Source organism: Canis lupus, chromosome 37, assembly GCF_003254725.2.
Source record: "Canis lupus dingo isolate Sandy chromosome 37, ASM325472v2, whole genome shotgun sequence".
NCBI classification, from domain to species: Eukaryota; Metazoa; Chordata; class Mammalia; order Carnivora; family Canidae; genus Canis; species Canis lupus.
Window position 1 is genome coordinate 29093111 of NC_064279.1, and position 25020 is coordinate 29118130.

The 25020-nt window shown below is 41.0% G+C and overlaps 1 protein-coding gene and 1 long non-coding RNA gene across 4 annotated transcripts in view; one reads left to right on the forward strand and one right to left on the reverse strand.

Moving 5' to 3' along the window:
• The window catches only part of FARSB (phenylalanyl-tRNA synthetase subunit beta), a 68954-nt gene extending 45148 nt beyond the window's left edge, over nt 1-23806 (reverse strand). Inside the window, exons 1-10 of one of the 3 annotated variants that reach the window (XM_025442012.3) lie at nt 23479-23806; nt 17302-17357; nt 14359-14513; nt 12255-12324; nt 11564-11679; nt 5521-5671; nt 4444-4552; nt 3479-3549; nt 1992-2053; nt 1036-1087 (exon numbers count right to left, since the gene is read on the reverse strand). In XM_025442012.3, the coding sequence (XP_025297797.1) occupies nt 1036-1087; nt 1992-2053; nt 3479-3549; nt 4444-4552; nt 5521-5671; nt 11564-11679; nt 12255-12324; nt 14359-14513; nt 17302-17357; nt 23479-23536 (900 nt within the window). In that variant the 5' untranslated portion in view covers nt 23537-23806. The remainder of the gene's footprint in view (nt 1-1035; nt 1088-1991; nt 2054-3478; nt 3550-4443; nt 4553-5520; nt 5672-11563; nt 11680-12254; nt 12325-14358; nt 14514-17301; nt 17358-23478) is intronic. The other 2 variants (XM_025442013.3, XM_035710835.2) reach the window with 2 other exon arrangements.
• Nucleotides 23807-23906: 100 nt separating this feature from the next.
• LOC112656621 (uncharacterized) lies at nt 23907-24593 on the forward strand. Its single transcript, XR_003134515.3, has 2 exons — nt 23907-24059; nt 24171-24593. It is a non-coding gene; the product is annotated as an uncharacterized LOC112656621 (long non-coding RNA).
• Nucleotides 24594-25020: the final 427 nt, after the last annotated feature.

Genomic DNA, 25020 nt, shown 5'->3' on the forward strand with positions numbered 1-25020 from the left:
ATCAGAACCTGCACCCAATGTTCATAGCAATAATGTCCACAATAGCCAAACTATGGAAAGAGCCCAGATTCATTGAAAAATGGATAAAGAAGATGTGGTATATGGTGCGTGTGTGTATACACATGTATGTATACACATATACACATGTATACACACACATACACATACAATGTACTCATCAAAAAAAATCTTAAAAAAAAATCTTGCCATTTGCAATTACATGGATAGAACTGAAGGGTGTCATTCTAAATGCAAGTAAGTCAATCAAAGACAATTATATGATCTCACTCATATTTGGAATTTAGAAACGAAACAGGATCACAGGGGAAGGGAAGGAAAAATAAAATGAAATCAGAGAGAAAGAGACAAAGCATAGATATTCTTAATCATAAGAAACAAACTGAGGGTTGGAGTGGAAGGAGGTAGGGGGATGGGTAACTGGGTGACAGGCATTAAGTGGGAACCTGGGTGGCTTGGTGGTTGAGCATCTGCCTTTAACTCAGGGCGTGATCCTGGGGTCCTGGGACTAAGTCCCACATTGGGCTCCCCATAGGGAGCCTGCTTCTCCCTCTGCCAGTGTCTCTTACCAAAAAAAGGAGGGAACCTGATGTAGCGAGTACTGGGTGTTATATAAGACTGATGAATCACTGAACTCTACCTCTGAAACTAATAATATCCCGTATATTAATTAATTGAATTTAAGTTAAAAAAGTAAAAGTAAAATAAAAAGAATGTATCAGAGAAATTATGGCCACCTAATGCAGTAGTATAGTGGAGCATGTTGGGAGGTGAGCCCAGACTATCACCTCACTCCACCACTTAATAGTAATAGGCAAGCTACTGAACATCTCAAGATCTCTATCTCCATCTGGGAAAGGGCCGAAGAGAACATTCACCTTCATAGGGTGACAGGATTAAATCCATTTAATGCACATAGTATAGTGCCTGGGCATGTGGGTGGATGGATGGACAGACATGTAATGAGCACTCTATAACCATCATTATTACTAGTATTATCAAATCTTAAATACTTACTGGAAAGGTATAGGATTTTCCATTAGGAAAAACTACCTCAGCTGCTTCAACCCTTTAAAAAAAAAGTCAGAAATAAAATATTTTTTAAAAAAGGAGCTACAAATTCTAGAAATGTGTATGGTTAATAAGTCTCTCACTTGTTCTACAACAGTAACTTCAACATATTCAATCTATTCACGTTCCAACACTGCTGTCTGGATTAATCCTCTTAAATACACCACCACCCAGTATAGTGTCCAACCCACTATGGCTCCCATAGCTCTTGAGGCAGTGCACATCTGACATTTACTTCTCAGTGCTGCAAAGCATGCATCCTCTATGTGCTCCCTGCCAACACGGATACACATGTTCCAGGCTTTACCAGGGTGGTATGTTACACCATGAAAGCTGGACTACACAACCACTAACAGGCAATTCAATTTAAAACACAGACTGCCAATTTCAGTCCTGGGCTCTGTAGCGATATGGCTATTTTGAATTTTAATTAACATTCTGGAATAAACTATGATGCTGATACACAGCAAGGACCATTTAATTAAATATTTTAATTAAAAAATAAGCTTTGGAAAAAAATACAGGAATCCTACAGATACATATGGGATATATACTTCCCTACTTTTGTTTAACTGTTTGTTGTCTGTCTTTCCATGTTTACATCCTCAAATCCAATGATCCTTAAACACAGCTTAAACTTCATTGCCTCCATGATGTCTGCCCAGGTGCAATAACTGATCCAGCTAGCAATAACTTGCCCTTACAGCCACAATATTACTGAAACTTTTTAAAGTAGTTCTCACATTTTATTTTAAATAGTTATGCATAGACCTTAGCCCCCCAAAGAGACGATATGGTTCTAGTCACAGGAGCTGCATTTTTCATCTTTATATTTAGTTCAAGGTCTTAGTGCTTTGCCTTCAGAACAGGCTTCATTCAATAAAACCGTTGAATAAACTTACATAAACTGATTCTCACAATATTCACTGAACATGGTGACAATAACATCAAGAACTATTTTTGCCTGCAAAAAAAGAAAAAGATATTGTAATCTAAAAATACATTCTCTTCACTCAGATGAAGTGAAAATTTAGTCCTCAAACATCTAAAAATGATGCATATATGTATGTGTTCAAAGAAAAAAAAAAGGAAGTGGAATAAAAACTTGTGAGCTAAAGTAGGCCTAGCCTTATCTTCAGGTGGTCTGCATTTATTCGGTTCTCTGAGAGTTAACAATCCATGACTGAAACAAATCATTTACTTCCTCTGGCCCTCTCCCTTGGGTTCACCAAGTTTCAAGAGAGACAAATGGCCAACACACACACACACACACCCCTTATCAATCTTCTAGATCTCTACAGCCAGTTACCAGGCTCCTGGCTCAACCAGTAGTTGAGTAAACTGACTTTGGGTAAGTTCCTTACCACACCTTTGTACCGCATCTTTATTTGTTAAGTGGAGATTATAAAAGTTTCTAAAGCTCATTTGGTTATTATGAGGATTAAATGTATTAATACATGAGCAATGCCTAGCACATTTAAGAGTTGTATAGATTAAAATTTTAAATTGAAGAAATATTCTTAGGAAAAAAACACAGTAACCTTATTGGGATATATCTAGGCTTTACTTTTATATATACACTTCACTATTTAAAGATAAGCTTCAGGGAAAGTACCTAAGGTCTGTTAATATAGGACTTTTTAAAAAAAATTATAAATAGTATAAGCTATATTTCTAGTATTTCTGAAGGTAAATAGGGCCATAAAAGTTACAATGGCGTCCAATCCTGTAAGACATACTGAATGCCATTTATGGCCCTATTTCTATAGGCCAGCCTTCTCCTGCCATTCAAGCTTATCTTATTAATTTGCTTGACTGCCACCTCACCCTATGCCTTGTTATCTGAAAAGAATCTTATGCTGTTAAAAAGTTTCATAGCAATCCAATCCAGTTACTAAAAGTGAGTGAACTAGTATTTTACATATTGTTGAGCTCATGTGCACAAACCCTTTATCAATTTTGCTAAGTAAAACTTCTTTACAGGCCGTTTCATTTTTAAAAACTTATTACTAAGTACACACAGGTATCAAATTACTCAGCATTTAAATTAAGCCCACTGAGATAAAAAAATTTATACAGCACTTATTCCATTCTCAGTCTTACAGTTAGGTATTAGCTGATTTCTCCCACTAGAGTAAGTTCCTTGACATGAAGAAACATGTAACTCATTAAGTCACAGCACTGGAAAGACAGGAGGTGCTCATTAAAGATTTATTCATTAAATGAATACACCATAACCAGGGAACAAAATATCTGTATCTTCCTAATTTTTTAAATCCTGAAATACATTCCCACTTACAAAATAAACACTTTAAAGTTCAGCCATCTAGTCTTGGCCCTGAACTAAAATGTCCTGTCTGGCAGTACAAACATAGAATTAGAAATTTACCTTAGTGAAGTCAGTTCCTGTGCATTCAATGAATACATTTCTAGTATTTACAGTTATTTTGGAATGATTTCCTGTAACAAACACAACACAACAAAACAATCAGTTTCAGAAATGTAGGTGCACTAAAAAGACCCCCAAAACAGAGAAACTACTTTTTCACTTAGAGTACAGTAAACAGACAACTCAGAGGTAAGGTGATAATGCAATATTTAAGTCCCCACTGCAATCAGGAGAATAGAGAGAAAATAGTAACAAGACTTTACTGCATTCAGTGTGTCAGAGCTGCTCTGTCCAGCCCTACACAGGTTTTCTCATCTCTTCTCCACCACAACCCTATGATAGAGCTGTAGGCACGACTAAGATTCAGAGCTTTAGCTTATTGACCTGATCACATGGTCTATTAAGCAATAAGGCTACGACCTGGGTCTGGATACTCTGAAGCTCAGGTTCTAAAGCTCTGTAACAGCTAGAGTTCAACCTCAAGGAGGAAGAGACTCCTCCCATTGTGAATCATCTCACTTCCAGGAGGGTCAACATCTAGGACTATGACATCCTTAAATTTTGTATGTACATCCAAGTTGCCTCCTCAAAAGGGTCTTCACAAAGAAGGTAAGAGAGTGAAATTCTGTTTAAAAGTTTTAACTATAAAACAGCAGGCAAGGCAGAATTTGAACCTAACCAAGAGAGTCATGGGCTAAAACCAAAATATCAACACTCTTTGGAGGAATATAACAATCTAGAGACTGGCACCAGTAAACATCTATGTGCTTATGATGAAAACTTATACATTTAAAAGTTACATAAAAATCACCTGTAAAATGTTGAAAAGAACTATTACACTAAAACCTACAAAAACCAGAGATCGCAGATTAAGATTTGATTGAGCAGGTCTAGAGTTCTATAGAAATGGTGAAGGATAAGAGAAAAAACAAAACAAAAAAAACCCTGATGCTTAAATAACTCACCATTGATGACTGGAGGCATTGAAAGGACAACACCATTGCTATCATAGATAACTGGGTATAGAGGTTTATTTTCAATGATATGTAAATAATGTTTAAGGTGGTTGTCAGTCTGAAAAAAATTAAGACAATCAATGTACTTCTAATGCTAGTTTATATACTTATCTAGTACAAAAAATAGGGGGTAAGTCAGAAAAACAATAGAACAGTCCCATATTACAGACAGCCCTACATTTGTAAGATTTTCTAAATATTTCAATATCCTTGTATACCTCATCTCCTACTAGGGAGATATGAGAACACAGCCAAATCGCTTTCCAAGAGTGAAAATAGATTTGCACTGGTAAGCCTGAATCATCTCAAGCAATACACAAACCATCACAAAACTGTTTACATAAATAGGAAGAAATCAGTGGGCAACTCAGGCCAAAGATAAAAGCTACTTTTTCTGAATGATACTCACTTATTTTTTAAGCACCATTAAGTAACTTTGGAATCATTTTAACTCCCGGAATCTAAAATGCTAAATAGTAGGAAGTAAACACATCATAATACTGTTTCCCACAAAAATCTACTTAAATTTTATTCTTTAATTATACCAAAATATGAATATAATGTGGCATGTTCTACTTCAGTGGTTCTCAATTCCAGCTGTACATTAAAATCATTCAAGAGGTTAAAAAAGTAATAAAACTATGCCCAGGCCCCACTCTACATCAAATGAATCAGTAGCTCTTGACTGGAGCATAGAAATTGTTTTTAAAAAGTACTCATTTACATCTCCCAAATTCCAAGACTTGACTTTGAAAGAATTTTCTTGATTTATGGAGTGCTATTTGCATAACATAGAAAAAACAATCGGGATCCCTGGGTGGCGCAGCGGTTTGGCGCCTGCCTTTGGCCCAGGGCGCGATCCTGAAGACCCGGGATCGAATCCCACATCAGGCTCCCGGTGCATGGAGCCTGCTTCTCCCTCTGCCTGTGTCTCTGCCTCTCTCTCTTTCTCTCTCTGTGACTATCATAAATAAATAAAAATTAAAAAAAAAAAAAATTTAAAAAAAAAAAGAAAAAACAATCTACCTTGTATATGTTCATCAGTTCACAGGCTGTATACTCCTTGGTCTTATTTAGAGGCTTGAATTTGATATCTGAAGGTCGCTTTGCAGTATATGTAAAAGGGCCTGACAAAGTGTCCAAATCATGGGTACCAATAGCAACCAAGGCTCTTTTCCTAAATGTTGAAGGAAAAAAAAAAAGTTTTGGATATTCGAAAACAAATTCTAGAGCTCAAAGACCTAGGTTTCTTATTGACATTTCCCTATAGTAGCCTATTACTTTAAAGCAAACTCAGAAGAGTATGATGAACAAATTCCCATAGCATTGAAAGTAATGAGAAATTCTAAAGCTAATTAAAACACATTATTTCAGTAGCTACAGTAAATTCCTTGCCACTATGCTTTCCCAAGTACTGTGTTAATTAGGACATTTTCCAAGTGAACAACCCCTTTTTCTTTTAACCCATTTTCTCTAAGGGTCCTCAAGTAAACAAATGTTTTGTTAGAATAAACTACTAAATTGCTGTTTTTTGGGTTTTGTATATTTTCCTAAATTTTCTGTCACAAAGCTGTATTACCTTAATCATGGAAAAAAAATTAAGAACTGTGAATTACACTTAAAACTTAATATGTAAGGGAAGTTCAAAAGCTATTAAGTTCATTCTTTCTAGTTTATGCAGAAAGGACTTAAGGTAATTTTAGGTACTTACAGCAAGTTAATATTAGGAGAAAAAGAAAAAAATAGGGATATAAAATAGAGCCAGGAACAATGTTAATACTAAAGCAGAATCTTTTAAAGGCCTATAGCTTTAGCACAGAGAGTCACAAATTTGGCTCTAAGATTTCTAAGACAATTCAAAAAAAAAAAAAAAAAAAAAAAAAAAAAAAACCTCGGTCAGAAATTATGGGTTTTCTTAAAATTTTATAAATTATGACATTAAGATTTCTTGGAATTAGCTTTTGGTGTATGTACAAATATATTTGCTTATCTATGCATAAGTACATATATACACCAAATAGATAAAATGCATTAGTAATCAAGGATTTTATTAAAGTCCATATTACATGAGTTATGAAATAGTTTTCAAAATCTGTAAAGAATAAATCTTGGTCACCCTTCAAGACTGGTAACAAAAACCTTAATAAATATGGGTAACTCAACAAAAAAACAAAAAAAAACCTGTTAGCAAGCACAAAAGCAGCACTACTTTACTCAATGAGTTATGTGCTCTCAGAAGATTACAACTCCAGAAACAGCAAAGGTTGAAATATAGAGTGTGGTAAATTTAGATACCAAACTCTAGATACCATTGCTTATTTATTTTTTTTTTTATTTTTTTTTTGATACCATTGTTTAGATACAATTGACAAATCCACGAATATGAAGGTCTGTGTTTTGTCTTGTTTTTTAAGACAGTAACAGTCCCTTAATTCTAAAACAGTATTCCCATAAACGATCACTAAATCTCAATTTCAAACCAATCATAAAAATAAATTTGAGATGAATCAAAGAGCTATGTATTTTGAAAAGCAAGAGACAAACATACATATACTTACAGAAGGAACCAAAAAATTATTCAAAGAAAATATAGGACAACAATGTGTAAAACTGGAGGATATCCCTTGACATGACACATAAGAGTCATAGGAAGACTGATAAATGGGACTATCCAAATTGAAAACTTTGGGGGCACCGGGGTGGTTCAGTCAGTTAAGCATCTGCATTCAGCTCAGGTCATGATTTCAGGGTCCTGGGATTAAGCCCCACATGGAGCTCCCTGCTCGGCAGGTAGTCTGCTTCCCGCTCTCCCTCTGCCTCCATCTCCCTGTTCGTACTCTCTCTCAAATAAATAAAATCTTAAAAAAAAAAAAAAGAAAGAAAGCTTTATATACCCAAAGACTGCAAGAGTCAAAACAAACTGAGAAAACACTTGTAATTTATGGATAGAAAAGGGTTAATATCTCAGACATATGAAAATACAAAAACTAAAAATAAGTTAGAAATCAAGATTTTACCTATTGTACTGGCAAAAATTTTAAAGTCTAACTGTGAAAAGGCAGGAGGAAGCTGAAAGAATTGAGAAGAACACTTAGCTGTTGCCAACTGCAGAGTTCCTACCTAGCCAAGTGTTTCGAGTTTGAGTCTAGCTAAGTATTCAAGAGTCTTTGCCTGAAAGACAAAACCACTCCTCAGAGAGAAAATCAAGAGCCTTATCCATAACATTCTGGTACCCCTCATGTCCAAAAAGCAGTGGACATGAGGGGTACCCAGCTGGCCCAGTCAGAAGAGTATGCAACTGGGGCGCCTGGGTGGCTCAGCAGTTGAGCATCTGCCTTCAGCTCAGGTCCTGGGATCAAGTCCCACAGGGAGCCTGCTTCTTCCTCTGCCTACATCTCTGCCTCTCTGTCTCTCATGAATAAATAAATAAAATCTCGGGATCCCTGGGTGGCGCAGCGGTTTGGCACCTGCCTTTGGCCCGGGGCGCGATCCTGGAAACCCGGGATCGAATCCCACTTCGGGCTCCCTGCATGGAGCCTGCTTCTCCCTCTGCCTGTGTCTCTGCCTCTCTGTCTCTCTCTGTGTGACTATCATGAATAAATAAATAAAATCTTTAAAATAAATAAATAAATAAAATCTTAAAAAAAGTATACAACTTTTGGTCTCAGGGTCGTGAGTCTGAGCCCCACGTTGGGTGTAGCGATTCCTTAAATAAACTTAAAAAAAAAAAAAAAAAGCAGTGGACATGAGAACAGAAATGTGACAAAACCAGTCTATAAAAATCAATGCTAAGATGACCCAGATTTTCAAATCACCATATAAATTTTAAAGTTCCTACCATAAAAAATATTCAAAAATTATGTGGAAAAGATGCACAGAACAAACAGATGAGGAGAAAGAAAGGAAAAGGGAAGGAAAAGGAAAAGGAAAGGAAAAGGAAAAGGAAAAGGGAAAGGAAAAGGGAAAGGAAAAGGGAAAGGAAAAGGAAAGGAAAAGGAAAGGAAAAGGAAAGGAAAAGGAAAAGGGAAAGGAAAAGGAAAGGAAAAGGAAAGGAAAAGGAAAGGAAAAGGAGGGATCCCTGGGTGGCGCAGCGGTTTGGCGCCTGCCTTTGGCCCAGGGCGCGATCCTGGAGACCCCGGATTGAATCCCACGTCGGGCTCCCGGTGCATGGAGCCTGCTTCTCGCTCTGCTTCTCTCTCTCTCTCTCTGTGACTCTCATGAATAAATAAATAAAATCTTTAAAAAAAAAAAAAAAAAAAGGAAAGGAAAAGGAAAGGAAAAAGGGGGCAGCCCCGGTGGCGCAGCGGTTTAGCACTGCCTTCAGCCCAGGGCATGATCCTGGGGACCCTGGATCGAGTCCTACATCGGGCTCCCTGCATGGAGCCTGCTTCTCCCTCTGCCTGTGTCTCTGCACCCCCCTCTCTCTGTGTCTCTATGAATAATAAAATCTTAAAAAAAAAAAAAAAAAAAAAAAGGAAAGGATAGAAAGCGAGCGGCCCGTCTGCAGCCCCAGGTGTGATCCTGGAGATCTGGGATCGAGTCCCGCGCATCGGGTTCCCTACATGGAGCCTGCTTCTTCCTCTGCCTGTGTCTCTGCCTCTCTCTCTCTCAATAAATAAAATCTTTTAAAAAAAGAAAGAAAGAAAGAAAGAAAGAAAGAAAGAAAGAAAGAAAGAAAGAAAGAAAGAGAAAGAAAGAAAGAAAGAAAGAAAGAAAGAAAGAAAGAAAGAAAGAAAGAAAGAAAGAAAGAAAGAAAAACTTTTAATGGATTCTAAGATAAGGGAGGTAAAAAATTCACTGGACACTTCCAGCCAAGATGGAGTAACAGAGACTAGATTTACTCTCTCGCCCAAAACCACTATAAAAGGGACAAAAATCAGGAAATAGTTTCATGGGTGGCCCTGAACATCAGTCAATGAAGGGTAGCAGTCCCAGACAGATTGGAAATAAGTGAAGTGAGCCCCAAGACTATCCCCAGCTTACTGCCTGGAGGGGTTTCCACACTGTAAGTTAGGAAAGATGGACAAGGTTGGAGCTCAGTGGACTTCCTGAGTTGAGAGACATAACAGAGTCTAGGGAAGCTAAGACAGCTGGAGTTCACTGGCATAAGACTGAAGTGGAGAGAGCTACGAGGATTCTGGAAACTTGCAGAGGTTCCCCACCAACTCCCAAAGTGTTCGGCCAAGTGTTGATTAGTGCACGCAGTGAGAAAATTACCCGCAGCCAGGGAAAGACTCATCGGAGAAACAGTGTTCACGCAGACTGAAAACCTCACTACTTCATATGGGAATGGATCAAGTAGGCAGAAGGGTCTTGCCATAGAATTAGCAATTAGCACTACACAGAACATTGCTTAATCAATGGAGGGAAAAATAAGTCAATAAAACCAAAAGCTGGTTCTTTGAAAAGATCAATACAGTTGATAAACCTCTCCAGTCACCCTGATCAAGGGAAAAAAAACAAATGAAAAAGGTGGTATCACTACAGATACTAGATATTAAAAGGATAATAAGAGTACATCATAAACAACTTTATGCCAATACATTGGCTAACGTAAACAAATGAATAGATTTCTTGAAAAACACAAGTTTCCAAAACTCGTGCAAGAGGTTAATCAGGATTTACTGACAGGAAAGGACTCTAGCACACCAGAGTGTTAGGATGGGATTTATTTCTCCCTTTCAAAAAGCTTATGATTTCCAGAAATACCACATAATCAGAGGTTAACGCTGAATTGAGTAAATGCCTTCCAATTTACATAAAAATAGATTCTTCAAATAAACTTTGTCCAGAACAGATAATCACCCTCAACTGCTTACTTGCTTGTCAGAAATCTATTTTTCTTCATTTGAGATTATATTTAAATTTTTGTTTTGATTATTAGCTAACAGACTTTTTTATATAAGAACTAGGAATAATATTATTTAGAATCTGAAGAATTTTCTTTTCCCACATAAAGATGTTTCTGGAAATAGAGACCTACTGGTGTTTTATTTTAAAATATTCTACTCCAGAAGAAAATGTCCAGGGTCCCCTCCAATCCTGTCCCTAGACCATCACTTACATAGAAGCCTCTTCAATCTCCAGTTTACCAAACTGAAGTTACAATAAAAACTTTCTATTTTATTCAAGGAATCTATAACTTAATCATATCTTTTGATCAGCATAAGATATGCTGATGTACTTCAGGACCAATACAAAAAAAAAAACCCTGATATGTTGGCTAAAGCTTAATGTTTATCAGTAAGTAAATCTATAATTTCCATCAGGATTTCTTAAATACTGAAGTTAGTTCAAGGACTCCCACTGTTACCTTCCTTGACCTTGAGGAGTTCAGAAATTATATAGGTCTGAAGATCACTGTGTAAAAGGAGCACATGGAAAATGATGGATAGTAATGTTGAACAGTAGTAAGAAAATTCAGTTATTCAGAAGTCAAGTTTCAGGGCAGCCCCAGTGGCTCAGCGGTTTAGCGCTGCCTTCAGCCCAGGACCTGATCCTGGAGACCTGGGATCGAGTCCCAAGTCAGGCTCCCTGCATGGAGCCTTCTTCTCCCTCTGCCTGTGTCTCTTCCCCCCCTTTCTCTCTCTTCTCTGTGTGCCTCTCATGAATAAATAAGATCTTTAAAAAAAAAAAGTCAAGTTTCATCTGTAAATTTCTAATTATACTCAAGAAGGGACATCAAAACCAGAAATTTTTCCAAAAATGACAAGTCATATTTTAAATTACTCTCATTTAACACTTAGTAGATAATCCGCTACTAATAATTTGAACAACAAAAACACAACATAGAAACCAAGAAAATCTCTAGGACTAGATATTTCTTCTCTATATAGTACTCCAAACAGAGCTCTTATTTCTACATACATGTACTGTTTCATAACAGTAACAAACAGCTATCGGGTAAGATGTAAGCTTATTTAAATTTAGTTAAGCAAATTTAAACTCTTGTTATTCTCACATATTTAGAAATGTTCTGAAAAAACCTGCAGAGGAAGAAAGGAGGGAGGGAAAGAGGGGAAAAAGAGCAACAGAGAAGGCAAGGGGGAAAGAAGATGCCACCACAAACCTGCAAATATTCTGATGTAATTTCTCCTGAAGTTCAATGAAGCTGTCGTATCGATCTTTAGTGAACTTTATATTTCGTAGAACTGCTGCCACAGCATAAGGACGTATTTTAGCTGTCTGAAGTTCATTGTACCGTTAGAGATTGTCCATACCTGGGCTTTTCTAATAACATCTTGTGAAAGAAAGTTAGCTGCATTCTGATATGATCGCAAATTCACAAACAAGCATATGTACTCTTTCAATCAAACATATAGTGGTGGCAAGAGACAGTCACCCTTCCCGTGCAATTTACATTTCAGTAAAATTTCTGAAAATTTACTCAACAACAGAAAAAATTATCAACTATGAGCAAACTCCTTACAGGCTAATTTTATCAAAATAATGTCCCCCAAAGTTTCTTTAAACTTTATTAATATGCCATAACTTAATCTATCTCAAAGTTTTTTAAATAAACACTTTTTGTTATTTTCCAAAATGATTCAAGAAAACAAATGCTTTGCTTTCACCGGTAAATGAAAGGAACAAATTGATAGTTTTTAAAAGCTAAAGGCTAAATATAGGTCTATTTTTGTCCAAGTGATCAAAGAAAATTATATTTGGCAGAAAGATCAGTTTTGTTCCTTTCTCCTCCCCATCTTCTATACACAAAGGATACTTTTTAAAAAGGAAAATAAGAATCTATCCTTTATTACCTCTTCTGTGATGATCAATTTCTGGATTTCTCCATTAGGTGTTACCCGTTTATACACTGGAGCCTTTATCCTAAAAGGATATAAAACAAACTTGATTTTTAACAAAAAATGGTTGGCAAACTGCATTCTGTGTAAAAATATAAAAAATGAACAGAGCTAAGACAGTAGGTTGAAGTTATAGCAAACCGGATTTAGGCTAAATATTAAAAACAAAAATCAAACGTTCTAACATTTATGGTTGTCCAACAATGGTATAGGATGCCTCCCAGTAAGAAGTGTCCAGTCACTGGAGGGTCTGCAGAGGCTAGAAAAGCACCAAGCAACCATAGAGGAAGCATTTACATCAGCTGAGGGGCTAGACTTATTAACTTCTGTTTTTAAAGATTGATAGCCTTTAAAGTTTTATTCCAACCATGAGACTCTGAGCTTCTAAGAAAAGCAGGGTTTATTAAAAATACAGATTGCCTGGTCCCATCTGGATATACTGAATTAGGATATTTAAAGGAAAGACCCAGGAAGTGGTACATTTTGAAGGCAAAGTGCAGGTAATTCTTATCAGGAGAGACTGAGAACTACTGTTTTAATTCAGTGCTTCTCAAACCTGAACGTGCTTACAGTCAAGGGGGGAATCTGTTAAACCACAGACTGATTCAATAGGTCTTGAGTAGAGGCTGAGATTTTGCATTCCTAACAAGCTCTCAGAGGACAGAGAGGATTGCTGGTCCACAGAGTGATCACACCCTGAATAGCAACAGGGTTAAGTCACTTTCCTAATTCTGTCTGAGAATAAGAATCAGGTGCCTGCTAGGAGTAAAGGACTCCCATCAAGCAGATTTGGAAAATGCACCTTAAGGGATCATCGTTGGCCCTAAAATATAAGGGTCTGATTGTCACACACAGAGAAGCAATGGAGTCACTTTCCAAATTTTAACCACCTAAACCAAATGCCTAATTATCACCCTTTCACCCATACCCATCAATCACCCAAAACCTCACTGGTTCAGAGTCTAGCCCATCGGCCAGACACTCATCCTTTTGCAGCTCACCAGATGATAGGTCATCAAAACCAAAAATAATTATTTTTGATAAGTGCTCTTGTTTCACCTCTTTTTCACTTTATATATTCATTGTATTCATTACATGAGTAGTTGGAAGGGGACTTAAAAATATCCATTATAAATCAGGAGGCTGAGGGGCGCCTTAGTCGGTTAAGCATGTGACTCTTGATTTTGGCTCAGGTCATGATCTCAGAGTTATGAGACTGAGCCCCGTGTAGGGCTTCACACTGGGGCACGGAGTCTCCTTAAGATTCTCTCCTCCTCTCTCCCCTTTGATCCCCTCACTGGCTCAAGCAGGCGCACATTTGTTCTCTCTCAAAATAAATAAGTAAATAAATAATTAGGAGATTCAAACTACAGAGGCCAATGAACTTGTCCATGATCAGAGAGCCATCGTAAGATCTTCAGTTTTCCAGTTAGAAACCTCTACTCCTGAGCTTCCTTAGAGTTCTTAAGCAAATAGCATATAAAGTTTTGTCACCTCTACTTTCCTCCCACCTTTAACAAATCAAATTACTCATGTATTTCAACTGGATTACTGAAAAAATTCACATGAATCCCCTTAACTTTTTTCCCCCCTTAACTTTTTTATAGAAGGCCATAAAATCATTAACTACTCCAGCTTTAAATAGTTCTCCAGATGTAAAGCTAGGACTCAAAATGCAAATTTTTTTAAATTTAATTTAATTTAATTTTTTTTATGATAGTCACACAGAGAGAGAGAGAGAGTGAGGCAGAGAGACACAGGCAGAGGGAGAAGCAGGCTCCATGCACCGGAGCCTGACATGGGATTCGATCCCGGGTCTCCAGGATCGCGCCCTGGGCCAAAGGCAGGCGCTAAACCGCTGCGCCACCCAGGGATCCCCTCAAAATGCAAATTTTTAAATGGTTATAATCTGCATGAATCTTATTCTAACTCACCCTCTATGCAAACTTAAAGCTGTACACCTGCCCAACAAATTTTTTTCCAAAGACTTAAACAGAGTTGCTGATAATGCCAAGCAAAAGAAATCTGAGCAAAGTATTTAATAGACATATTCTCTTACCTTTCTTTGAAGACTTGAAGTCCTCGAACCAATCCTTCCAAACATAGGAGATCATATCTATTGGCAGGGACGTCAATTTTGTAAAGAACAACATCAGAGGCTCCTTCTGCCTTTTCATTACCTTGTTCCTTACTTATGATTTCTTTCTCAGAAGTCTAAAACAAGCCCAAAAAATAAAGCACAATAGATCTAAATTCTTTTGAAAAATTAGTTGTCAGTGCTACAAAGTAGTAACTACAGGGGCACCAAGATAGCTCAGCTGAGCATCTAGTTCCTGGTTTCCGCTCAGGTCATGATCTAATGGGTCCTAAGATCAAGCCCAGCATCAGGTTCCCTGCTCAGCAGGGAGTCTGCTTGAAGGCTCTTTCTCTCTCTACCCCTCTCCCACTCATGTGCATGCATGCACTTTCTCTCAAGTAAAAATACTCAATTTTTTTGCTGAGTTCGGATATCTAGCATCCTCAGTCATTCCAGAACAGCGCTAACTCATCTCAAGAAAGGGTCAGCAAACTATGGCCCACCAGTCAAAATCATGCCTACCACCTATTTTTGTAAGTAAAGTTTTAATGGGATATCACCAGGCCCATTTGTTTACATGTTAGCTGTTGTGACTTACATACTAACAGCTGAATTGTGATAGAGACTACACCACCTACCAGGCTTACAATACCTTTACAAAGAGTTTGCCCATCCCAGATTTAAAAGAAAATACCACTACCAAGTACATAGAGCAGCAACAACAAAAGGTGTCAAAGAGGCAAAATAAAGATGATTCACCAAATAGAAGAAATAGGACTTCTTATAATGACTCTAAAAGCTAAATCCAGTAGGCACCCCAAGCCTAGAAGCAACAGAATGAGTAATATTAAAAAAAAAAAAAAAAAAAAACAACACAAAAAAACATCTGAAGAGATCAGAACTGTGGTGTAAATCAGAAGAGAGGGATCCCTGGGTGGCGCAGCGGTTTGGCGCCTGCCTTTGGCCCAGGGCGCGATCCTGGAGACCCGGGATCGAGTCCCGCATCAGGCTCCCAGTGCATGGAGCCTGCTTCTCCCTCTGCCTGTGTCTCTGCCTCTCTCTCTCTCTGTGACTATCATAAATAAATAAAAAAAATTAAAAAAAAAAATCAGAAGAGATTATGGCACAATGGGAAGCGATCTAATAATAGTAAAGGTATAGAGAAGAGTAAAGGTAACCAAAAAGAGAAGAAACACTAGAATAATTTTAATCCAGTAGCCAAAAGCTTAAGAATATCTGTCACCATATTATAGCAAAGAATAACAGATCTTCTCAAAGATAACCATTGGCAAGAGAGATAAGAATCACTACAACATACACCTGAGATAAGATACTATATGTCGCTTATACTTCAACTTAAAAAAACAGCAATTTGGGACGCCTAGGTTGCTCAGTGGTTTAGCACCTGCCTTTGACCCAGGGCGTGATCCCGGAGTCCCGGGATTGAGTCCCTCATCAGGCTCCCTGCATGGAGCCTGCTTCTCCCTCTGCCTGTGTCGCTGCCTCTCTGTCTCTCATGAATAAATAAATAAAATCTTAACAAAAAAAAAAAAAAAAAAAAACAGCAATTTTATTGACCTCTTTGAGCTTTATTTAAATTCTAATTCTTCTTCCTCCTTCTGCCTCCCTTCATGTTATGCTCTCATCATTGCCATCACAGGGAATGTGATGTTTCAGGAGGGACTCATAGGAAGAGGAGAAAATGTGGTAAGCAGAGAAATTAAGACATCTGAATTTAAAAAGAAAAAAAGACTAGTCCCCTTGCAGAAAGGACACACCAGCTTACATCTTTCATTTCAGTACCTCAATTCATACAAAGACTGTGTCTGAAAGCCGGGTTTGTGAGGGCTAACAAAAACCTTACAGAAATCAAAGACCACAGAAATTTCAGAGCTGGAAGGGATCTATAGAGATCATATAATTCATAGCCCCCATTTCATAGATGAAAAGGAGGCCCAGAGAAGCAATGTAGTTTACACAGCTCGTAAATATAGGAGCTTGAATACTCAGATTTTCTGATATCCTGTCCAATGTTTAGATATCCTACAGCCTGAAACTAAGTCTTATTAATAAGTAACTTAGAGAAATCTTAGCCAATTTCAAGCCTAAAGATGCTCATTAACAAAAACAAACCCTGTAACATCAGTAAAAAAGCAGAAAAAACCGAGGCAAGTCAATGTATGTTTTTGTCAGCCTAAATCTCATAGTATTTTAACACTGAATAAATTAAAAAAAAAAAAGGCTTAAGAAAAAATAACGTTACAAGAAAAACATAAAAGTATTTTAGTTATAAATACAATGTCTTATGTAACTATTAATAATGTATTTTGCAAATAAACTTTTTATAAGTATTTTAATTATACAACTAAAAGACTAGGAATATGCTTTATAAGGATTTTTATAAGCAACTCTTAAAAAAACAGATCATTTTACAAGGTCAGGGTCTACAGTAATGATTAGGAATGAATTAATACTGGCTAAACAGGAACAGAGGAAGGTGCAATAGGGGCACAGAGGAAATGAAGGAGGGGGACCTACCAGCCAAGAAAGCATGAACTCTCACTCTGGCTAAAGTAATGGTTCCATTGCTCCCCAGGCCCCGTTTGCTAATTAATTTGTAAAAAGGCACCTCACTGCCAGGGAGCACACTGCCATTCTGGGTTACTCAAGATGGTCTATCCATCTGCACAGCATTAGCTCAATAACTCAAGGTGACTGTACACAATTTAATGCATGAACCCTTTCTAAGACTTTAAAGAAAGCACCAGATACTCTAAGAACTGGAGCTTAGCTCCTGAACACCAAGAACACAGAAATCACCAGAGCCCACAAATGTTCCATCTTGCTCTAACCATAACAAAATATAGTATACTTCTGAAAAACGCAGTTATACATGAAATATTTTTTAAAATATTCAATACATACAATTTCATCAAGTTCCAGACCAAATTCAAAACATAGTTCATCAAATTCTTCGTCGGCTGGAAAAAAAAAAAAAAAGAGAGATTGCTAATTTTAATCTGCTCAGTTTAAATGAAAGTGGTAGGGATGCCTGGATGGCTCAGCGGTTGAGTGTCTGCCTTTGGCTCAGGGCATGATCCCAGAGTCCCAGGATCGAGTCCCACACTGTGCTTCCTACATGGAGCCTGCTTCTCCTCTCCCTCTGCCTATGTCTCTGCCTCTATGTCTCTCATGAATAAATAAAATCTTTAAAAAAATAAATGATAGTATATAAACTGCATTTTCTTAATAACTGCTCTATATCAAACATATTAATTACCAGGCATCAGCACCATTTTAAAACCAAAAAAAAAAAAAAAAAAGCAACCAAAAAACAAACACCCCTGAAAAGAACTCTTTAAGGGCTAATTCATTTAACAGCAACTACAGAATTAGGTTACCTACTCTGGGAAGTTCACATTTTCTTAGAAAAAGAACCTGTTAAGTAGGTATCAAGTATAAAGTAGGCTCCAAAACACAGGTCCTACACAATGGGATAAGGTCACGTAAATCCTATCATTTAAAATTCTGAGGCCTGGGGATTCCTGGGTGGCTCAGCAGTTTAGTGCCTGCCTTTGGCCCAAGGCGTGATCCTGGAGTCCCGGGATGAGTCCCACGTCGAGCTCCCTGCATGGAGCCTGCTTCTCCCTCTGCCTGTGTCTCTGCCTCTATCTCTTATGAATAAAATCTTTAAAAATAAATAAAATTCTGAGGTCTGATTGGCAGGCTTTGGAGATAGGCCAGTCGGAGTCTGAACTCCAACTCACTCACTAGCTCTAAGAGCTTGGCACTTTATGTAAAATTCCTGACTCCTAGGCCTCATCCATAAGATAGCATTTTACAGCCGTTTATTTTTAGCATGGAACTCTGGGAAAGATTTCAATGACATTACGCAGGTAATGGATTGGCATAGCACCCTGAAACTAGTAGGTCTGCAATAATTAACAATTTTCTTCCTTGAAGTTATATCCTACTTTGCTACCTCAAACAGCATTTAGGGGGATTTTGTCGTTATCAAAAACTGAACACAAACCATCATCACCAGTATATCCTAGTGAGTAGCTGGTCTTAAGATTCTGACCTTCACAATGAACTTCAACTTAACACTTAAGAGTTATCTACTATATGCCAGGCATTGGACTAGGTGCCAAGGCTATGGAAAAAAAAAATTCCTACTCTAATAAAGAGGTCAGATGTGTAAATACAGTTAAGTGCAAGGTACAGAGATGGCACAAAGGAAGTAATCAGCTTCAGTCAGAATCAGCTAAGGCTTCGCACAAAGGCTTGTGGGGGAGTGGGACAACAGCATGGCAAATTTGGAAAGTTCGATATGGATGAAGCGTAAGGATAAGGTCGGGAAGAGATACGATGTTCCAGCAGAAAGAACGCACATGCCAAGGGACTTGCTCTGTCCCACCTGCAGGCAGCGGGGGTTACGCCGAAGGATTTTCCACAGGGCAAAAGCACAGTTAGATCTGCATCCTAAACAACGGTAGCAGAGCGGTGGATAGATTGGAGCAGGGAGGCTTCTGCAATGGTACATGTGGTACGGCAGTGAGGACTCTGCTGAGGGAGCAGCAGTGGGTCAGAAGAAGGAAGAATGTGAGGAATGTCAAAGGCAAAATCTGTAAGGCTCAGGCGCTGTATGGGAGGTGGGAAGGCTGAGAGCAGGAAGTCTGGGACTCCAGGCCCGTGATCCCCACTCCTGGTACTCACACCCTCATGTGAACGGAGGTCAGAAGCAGACACACGAGTGATCCTGGAAGCATATTCCTCAGCCAGCCAAGCCTGGAAAGGACTGCAGACCCAGCTGACAGCCTGCCTGCAATCTAATCAGGGCCCAGAGCCACAAGCACCCAGCTCAGCCACTCCTTGATTCCTCTCTCAAAACCTATGAGATAATAATCACTTGTCTTACACTCCTATGCACTGGAGTATTTTCTCGTGCAGCAATAGAGAATAGAAGTTCGTCTCTGGAAATGGAGTGCTGCCAGACAAAATACGGAGGAAATACAGGGATGGCTTTAGAATCAGGGAGTGGGCTTTGAGGAAAGTGTAAATCAAAACCTCAAAGGTCTTGAAAGAGCTGTTACAAGAAGCCTCACAGTCTTTAATAAGGATGCAGGTGAGGATATGGAGGAAAGGGAGGTAGTGTACCAGAAACTGGCAAAGAAGAACCCTTTGCAGGTAAAAGCAGAAGTTTAGCAAGCGATGCTATTGACCAGTTAGGTTTTCTACTGTCTGTGTATTCAACTGGGTGATGTAGCTAAGATTCCCAACAGTGCTGTCACCTTTTTTCTTTTTCTGTTTATAATGTGAGAGAAGTGACAAACTAAAGACCAAAAAAAAGGAGCCAAGACTAGATGGTTTTAAAAATTCTCAGCCTCCTAAGATGTAAAAATGTGCTAAAATTCAGAAATGACTTCTAAGCAAAGAGTAAATCCACGGCATTGCCAGGAAAGAACGTTCCAAAGATGAAATCAAGGATATAATTGCAAAATCTTAAGATTTTGGAAAATCTTCGAGAAGATTAAAAGTACTATTCACTCAGATAAAAGGCACTATAAGGGTGTGCCTCACAAATTCAGTCACACAACTGAGTTTATTTTTCAAAGATTTTATTTACTTGAGAGAACACAAGTGAGGGGGGGGGGAAGCAGAGAGAGAGGGAGAAGCAGAGCCCCACTGGGCAAGGAGCCTGACGTGTTGCTCGATCCCAGGACTCTGGGGTCATGACCTGAGCCCAAGGCAGATTTTTAACTGAGCCACCCAGGTGCCCCATGCACAGCTGAATTTAATCAAGGTCACTGTATCAGCAAAAGCCCAAGGTACAAAACCCCTTATTTCAGAGATTTGTGAGTGGTGTGGCTATTTGCTAATGAAATGGAAACTAGCAAAATCCAATAAGGAAATACATAGGCAGGAACATTGTAAGCCTGAACTGAAAGGGACAGAACAAAATGAAGTCTTCAAACCACCAAAATTCCATTAACAAGTAACAGACTGAAAAAACTAATTCGATGTAAAGCACCTGCCTTCTTTCACCAAAATAATTAAGTCACTCAGCACAACCAAGAACCTAGAATCCGACTAAAAGCCACGGACGATGATCCCAGGCCTTGAGTCCTACTATTCAAGAAGGTCCAACAAGTGCCAGCTCAATTTCAGAACTGCCATGGACCGAGGGCTCCTCTGTGTTTCCCATTTTCCCTTTTGAAAAGGACTATGTATAGTTCTTACCCTATGCCTGTCTCACCACTGGATGGGAGGACGGGGGGGGGGGGGGGGGGGGGCTGTGTGATCACGTGTCTCTTTAGTCTCTGAAACCAAGAGTAACTATTCAAGCAGCTGTACTTAAGGAACTACACCTGAAGAGCCTCAACCACACCTGGGCCCAATTCAGGGGAGATTCTGGATTTTGAGCTGTTGCTGTAATGGATGACACTTCTGGAATCCTTGGGAACGAGTGAGCAGATTTTCATGTGGGAGGAACAGAAGTCACTGGGGGCCAAGGGCAGGCTGGTAGCCAGCCTGTAAAACTACCTGCCTCCAAAATAAAAATAAAAATAAAAATAAAAATAAAAATAAATAAATAAAATAAAACTACCTGCCTCCTGGTATTCACTCCCCTGTGCAGGCCCTCTCCACACTGTGCTGAATCAGTCTGTGTGACCCAAAGAACATTGGAAGGGATGGCATGTCACTTCTGAGACATCACTCTGAACACTCAATTCCCTGCTCTCTTGAGACCTCTCACTCTGGGACAAATCAGCCACCATACTGTAAGCATCCTAGGGAGACATCAAGGTGGGAGGCACTGAAGTCTCTGATCAAGAATGTGCAAGGAGCACAGGCCTGCCCACAAGTGCTTGAGTGAACGTGGAATTACATTCTCCAACCCCATTTAGGCCTCAAGAGGGCCACAGACTTGGCACAGGTGGCTCTGGCAGTACTGTCAGCAATCACATCCAGGCAGAGCAGGACTGGAATTGAACAGCGATCACAAATCAGTTAATAAGAAAAAAGTGGCAAGAGGAAAACACCTGAGCAGAAAGGTGATTTAAAAGGTAGACTAAAGAGATAAAACTGCCCCCAAAAAGCAAAATGACCAGAACAAAAGCACCTCAGAAATATCCCATATAAGTAGAGATGAAGGGGAAGCCAGTGACTGGTAGTAACAATGGAATTTAGGACAAAAAGCAAACCTTGGAGGGACTGAAGAAAAGGGGGGTACAAAAGAGTGAATGAGGTATTATCTGAAAATAAAGACAAAAAAAAAAAAGAGGGTAAGAAGACAGACCCATACTACTTGGAAACTAGATACTTGGCTAAACATGCTTTTCAACTTTAACCTTAACCCAATTAAATCAAAGGTTTCAAGAGAGAACACATGACATTAACTAATGATTATTTCTGATCTGTCTTAAGTAAATCTCAGTATCAATCTTTCTGCCTGAAATTTTAAAGTCAGTAGCTGATGGATACTTGGAGGGGGGAGGAGGAAAAAAAAAAAATCAAGCTTGCCTGATGGTTCTCAATAAGACAAAAAAAAAAAAAAAAAAAGGAGGGGGCAGCTGGAGAATATACCTAAAAACATCACCATTTTTTTAAAAGATTTATTTATTTATTCATGAGAGACACACACAGAGAGAGGCAGAGGGAGAGGGAGAAGCAGGCTCCCTACGGGGAGCCCCATGTGGGACTCGATCCTGGGCCAAAGGCAGACGCTCAACCGCTGAGCCAGGGATCCCCAAGTCTTACCATTTGAAAAAAAAAAAAAACAAAAAAAAAAAAAGAAGAAAAAAAAAACCTACGGTATTTACTCTCCCAGAAATAGATACTTGGGTGGTAGCTGATCACGGAGGTCTTGAACAAGTATTTGCCACAACTGTCTTGTGCGACTCAGGCATACACCATTATGGAGAGGAGAATGCGATTTACAGGAATGGGTTAAGAAATATAAATATGCACAATGATTAAGCATATCATACGATAAGAAGTGTAGGAAATTAGAGCTAAATTCAGAGGTCTAGAGTATTCAGGGACTCACAGCAGAATACCTGCAAGGAATAATGAATGCTTCAGGAATACGTAGCACCTAAATGTACACCTTCAGAAACGTTATAAAAGCTATTTGGGAAAAAAATAAATAAATTAAAAAAAAAAAAAAAAAGCTATTTGGGGCGCCCGGGTGCCCAGGGGTGGAGCGTCTGCCTGCGGCCCAGGGCCTGATCCTGGGGACACGGGATCGAGTCCCGCATCGGGCTCCCCGCAGAGAGCCTGCTTCTCCCTCTGCCTGTGTCTCTGCCTCTCTCTGGGTCATACATAAATACTATTTTCAGGTCACACGCTGAGAACCCGCCTGGGACTCCGCTACCATGCTAAACCCTAAAAGCCATCAATGCCTGTCGGGCACCAGCTGCCACGGCCCTTGCATAGGCCGAGGAAGGACCATGCGAAGCAGACCCGGTCTCCACGGCTGCAGCCGCAGGGTCCCCGGTAGCCGCGCTTCCCATGTGCTCCCTTTCTGAATTGGGGTGGTTTCCAGAACCGAAGGGGAGACCCCGCCCAGCAAAGCGTGCCGGTCGCTGGGCTCCGCCAGGTGCCCCGGCCGCGGTCCTGACGGCCTGTAACAGCCCAGAACCGTTTTACCAACGTGGTTAGTCCCCGCCGGCCGCCTCCTGGGTCACGCGCCGCGGGGTCCCCGAGCGCCCAGAGCAGGGCCGGGCACACGGCCGGGAGGGAGCGACAGGGCAGCGGCGTCGCGGGCGGCTGCACCCTCCGCCCCCGCCTCGTGGGCCGAGTTCCCGGGGCTCCTGCCTCCTGCGCGGGTCCCGCATCAGGGGCCCCGCAGGGAGCCTGCCTCTCCCTCCGGGTCCCAGGAGGAAGGAAGATCCCTAACGAGACGGACGGAGCCTCTGCAGAGCCTCCTCGCCGCACCGGGAACGCGCCCGGGGCTGCTCCTCCCCGCCCCCGCCCCCGCCCGGGGCACGGGCACAGGCACAGCACGCAGGTGCCCCGGGACGCGCCGCCGCACACACCGCGGCGAGGCGCCCCGGCCTCCGCGGGACACACAGAGCCAGGACCCGGCCCGGCACTCACTGTAGTTCCGGCCCAGGGCTTGGAAGAGCAGATCCCGCTTCACGCTGACAGTCGGCATGGCGAGTCAGGCCCCACTGCGCCTGCGCCCTGAACCCGCCGGGGCTCCTTCCCGGGGCGCCTAGGACCCCGGCGCCCTCCCGCACGGGCTGTCTTCGATATTGCCGGTCTTCTTCCAGTTGCTTCTGCCTCGTTTTTCACCTGGAGGCAAGCAGATTGTCACAATGAAACGCTAAAGATCCATCTGTGTTGTATGAATGACGTGCAGGCTCAGAAAGGAGACGAAATCGGATAGAATGTGCTACGACTCGACAGGCAGGAGAAGGGCCAGACTGCAAAGGCCCTCACGCGGCTAACCCGCTAAGGGCGGAGGACGCCACGCTAGTGGGCGGGGCACAAGGGACGGCACGTCGGGGGCGGGGCCTGGGGGCGGAGCGTCCTCTCCGGGAGGCGGGCGGGTGGGCGTGGCCTGGGGCATCCCTGGGGAGAGCCTGCGCGCACCTGAGCTCCGGGAGCCGCAGGGACCGGCGCTCTGCAGCGTGGGCCTCATCCTCCGCGCTTACATGCAGCCTCCCTGTGTCCTTGTAAGTCTTACACCTGGGTTTCAGCTTAGCGGCAGCCTTTTACAGGAGGCTTCCTTAGACGCCTTTTTAGAAGGGGAAAAACTGATTTTAGACAGTGCTGTCTGCTGGCAGGTGCCGTGCTCCGCCCTCTGGCCGCATTAGCAGATTTCCTCGGACCGCCCTGAACGTAAGAGGCTCGGTGCCCCTCCCCCCGCCCAGGCCCCTGCAAATGTTACCTCGCTTGGAAACAGTCTTTGCAGATTAAAGATCTGCGCATGGATTATCCTGGATTATCAGAACGGGCCCTCCGTGCAGCCACGTGCATCCTCTGAAGACGGAGGCAGATGGACATTTGATAGAAACAGAAGAGGGACAGTGTACCCCAGAGGGCAGAGAGGATGATGATGATGATGTCGCTACAAGTCGAGGAATGCCAGCAGCCCCGCGACACGGAAGAGGCAATAAAGGATTCTCCGCTGACCTCTGGAGCGGACCGGTGGGATTTTGGACTTCCGACCTCCCCAACCGCGACAGAATAAACTTGTTTTAACCCGCCACGTTTGTGATTATTTGTTACAGGAAATACGCCAATGCAGGTGATCGTTATTCCCATTTTCCCGCTGGTGAGACTGAGGCACAAGCACTGCGGTACCCAACCCTCGAGGCAGAGCTGAGGCAGTTTCATGGGGGAGACCTGCCCCTCTTTCCACCCTACAGGGAGGGAGGCCTCCGAAGCTATTCAGGTGAGGGCAGGAGGTGGGTGGCACTTAGGCTCTCCGACTACCATTCAGGCAGGCTTTCACTAGATTAGCTTCCCCCCATGACTGCAGGCAATCCCTTCCCAGTGCCCAACATAACAGGCAGGGGCCCAGTCAGTGGCAAACATCCCCGCTGCCCAATAAAATCTGCCAAACGGATACTCAGCTCTCGGTGAATACAGGCCCTCCTTCATTATTGCTCGCTGACCTGCTCTCTGCTGGGC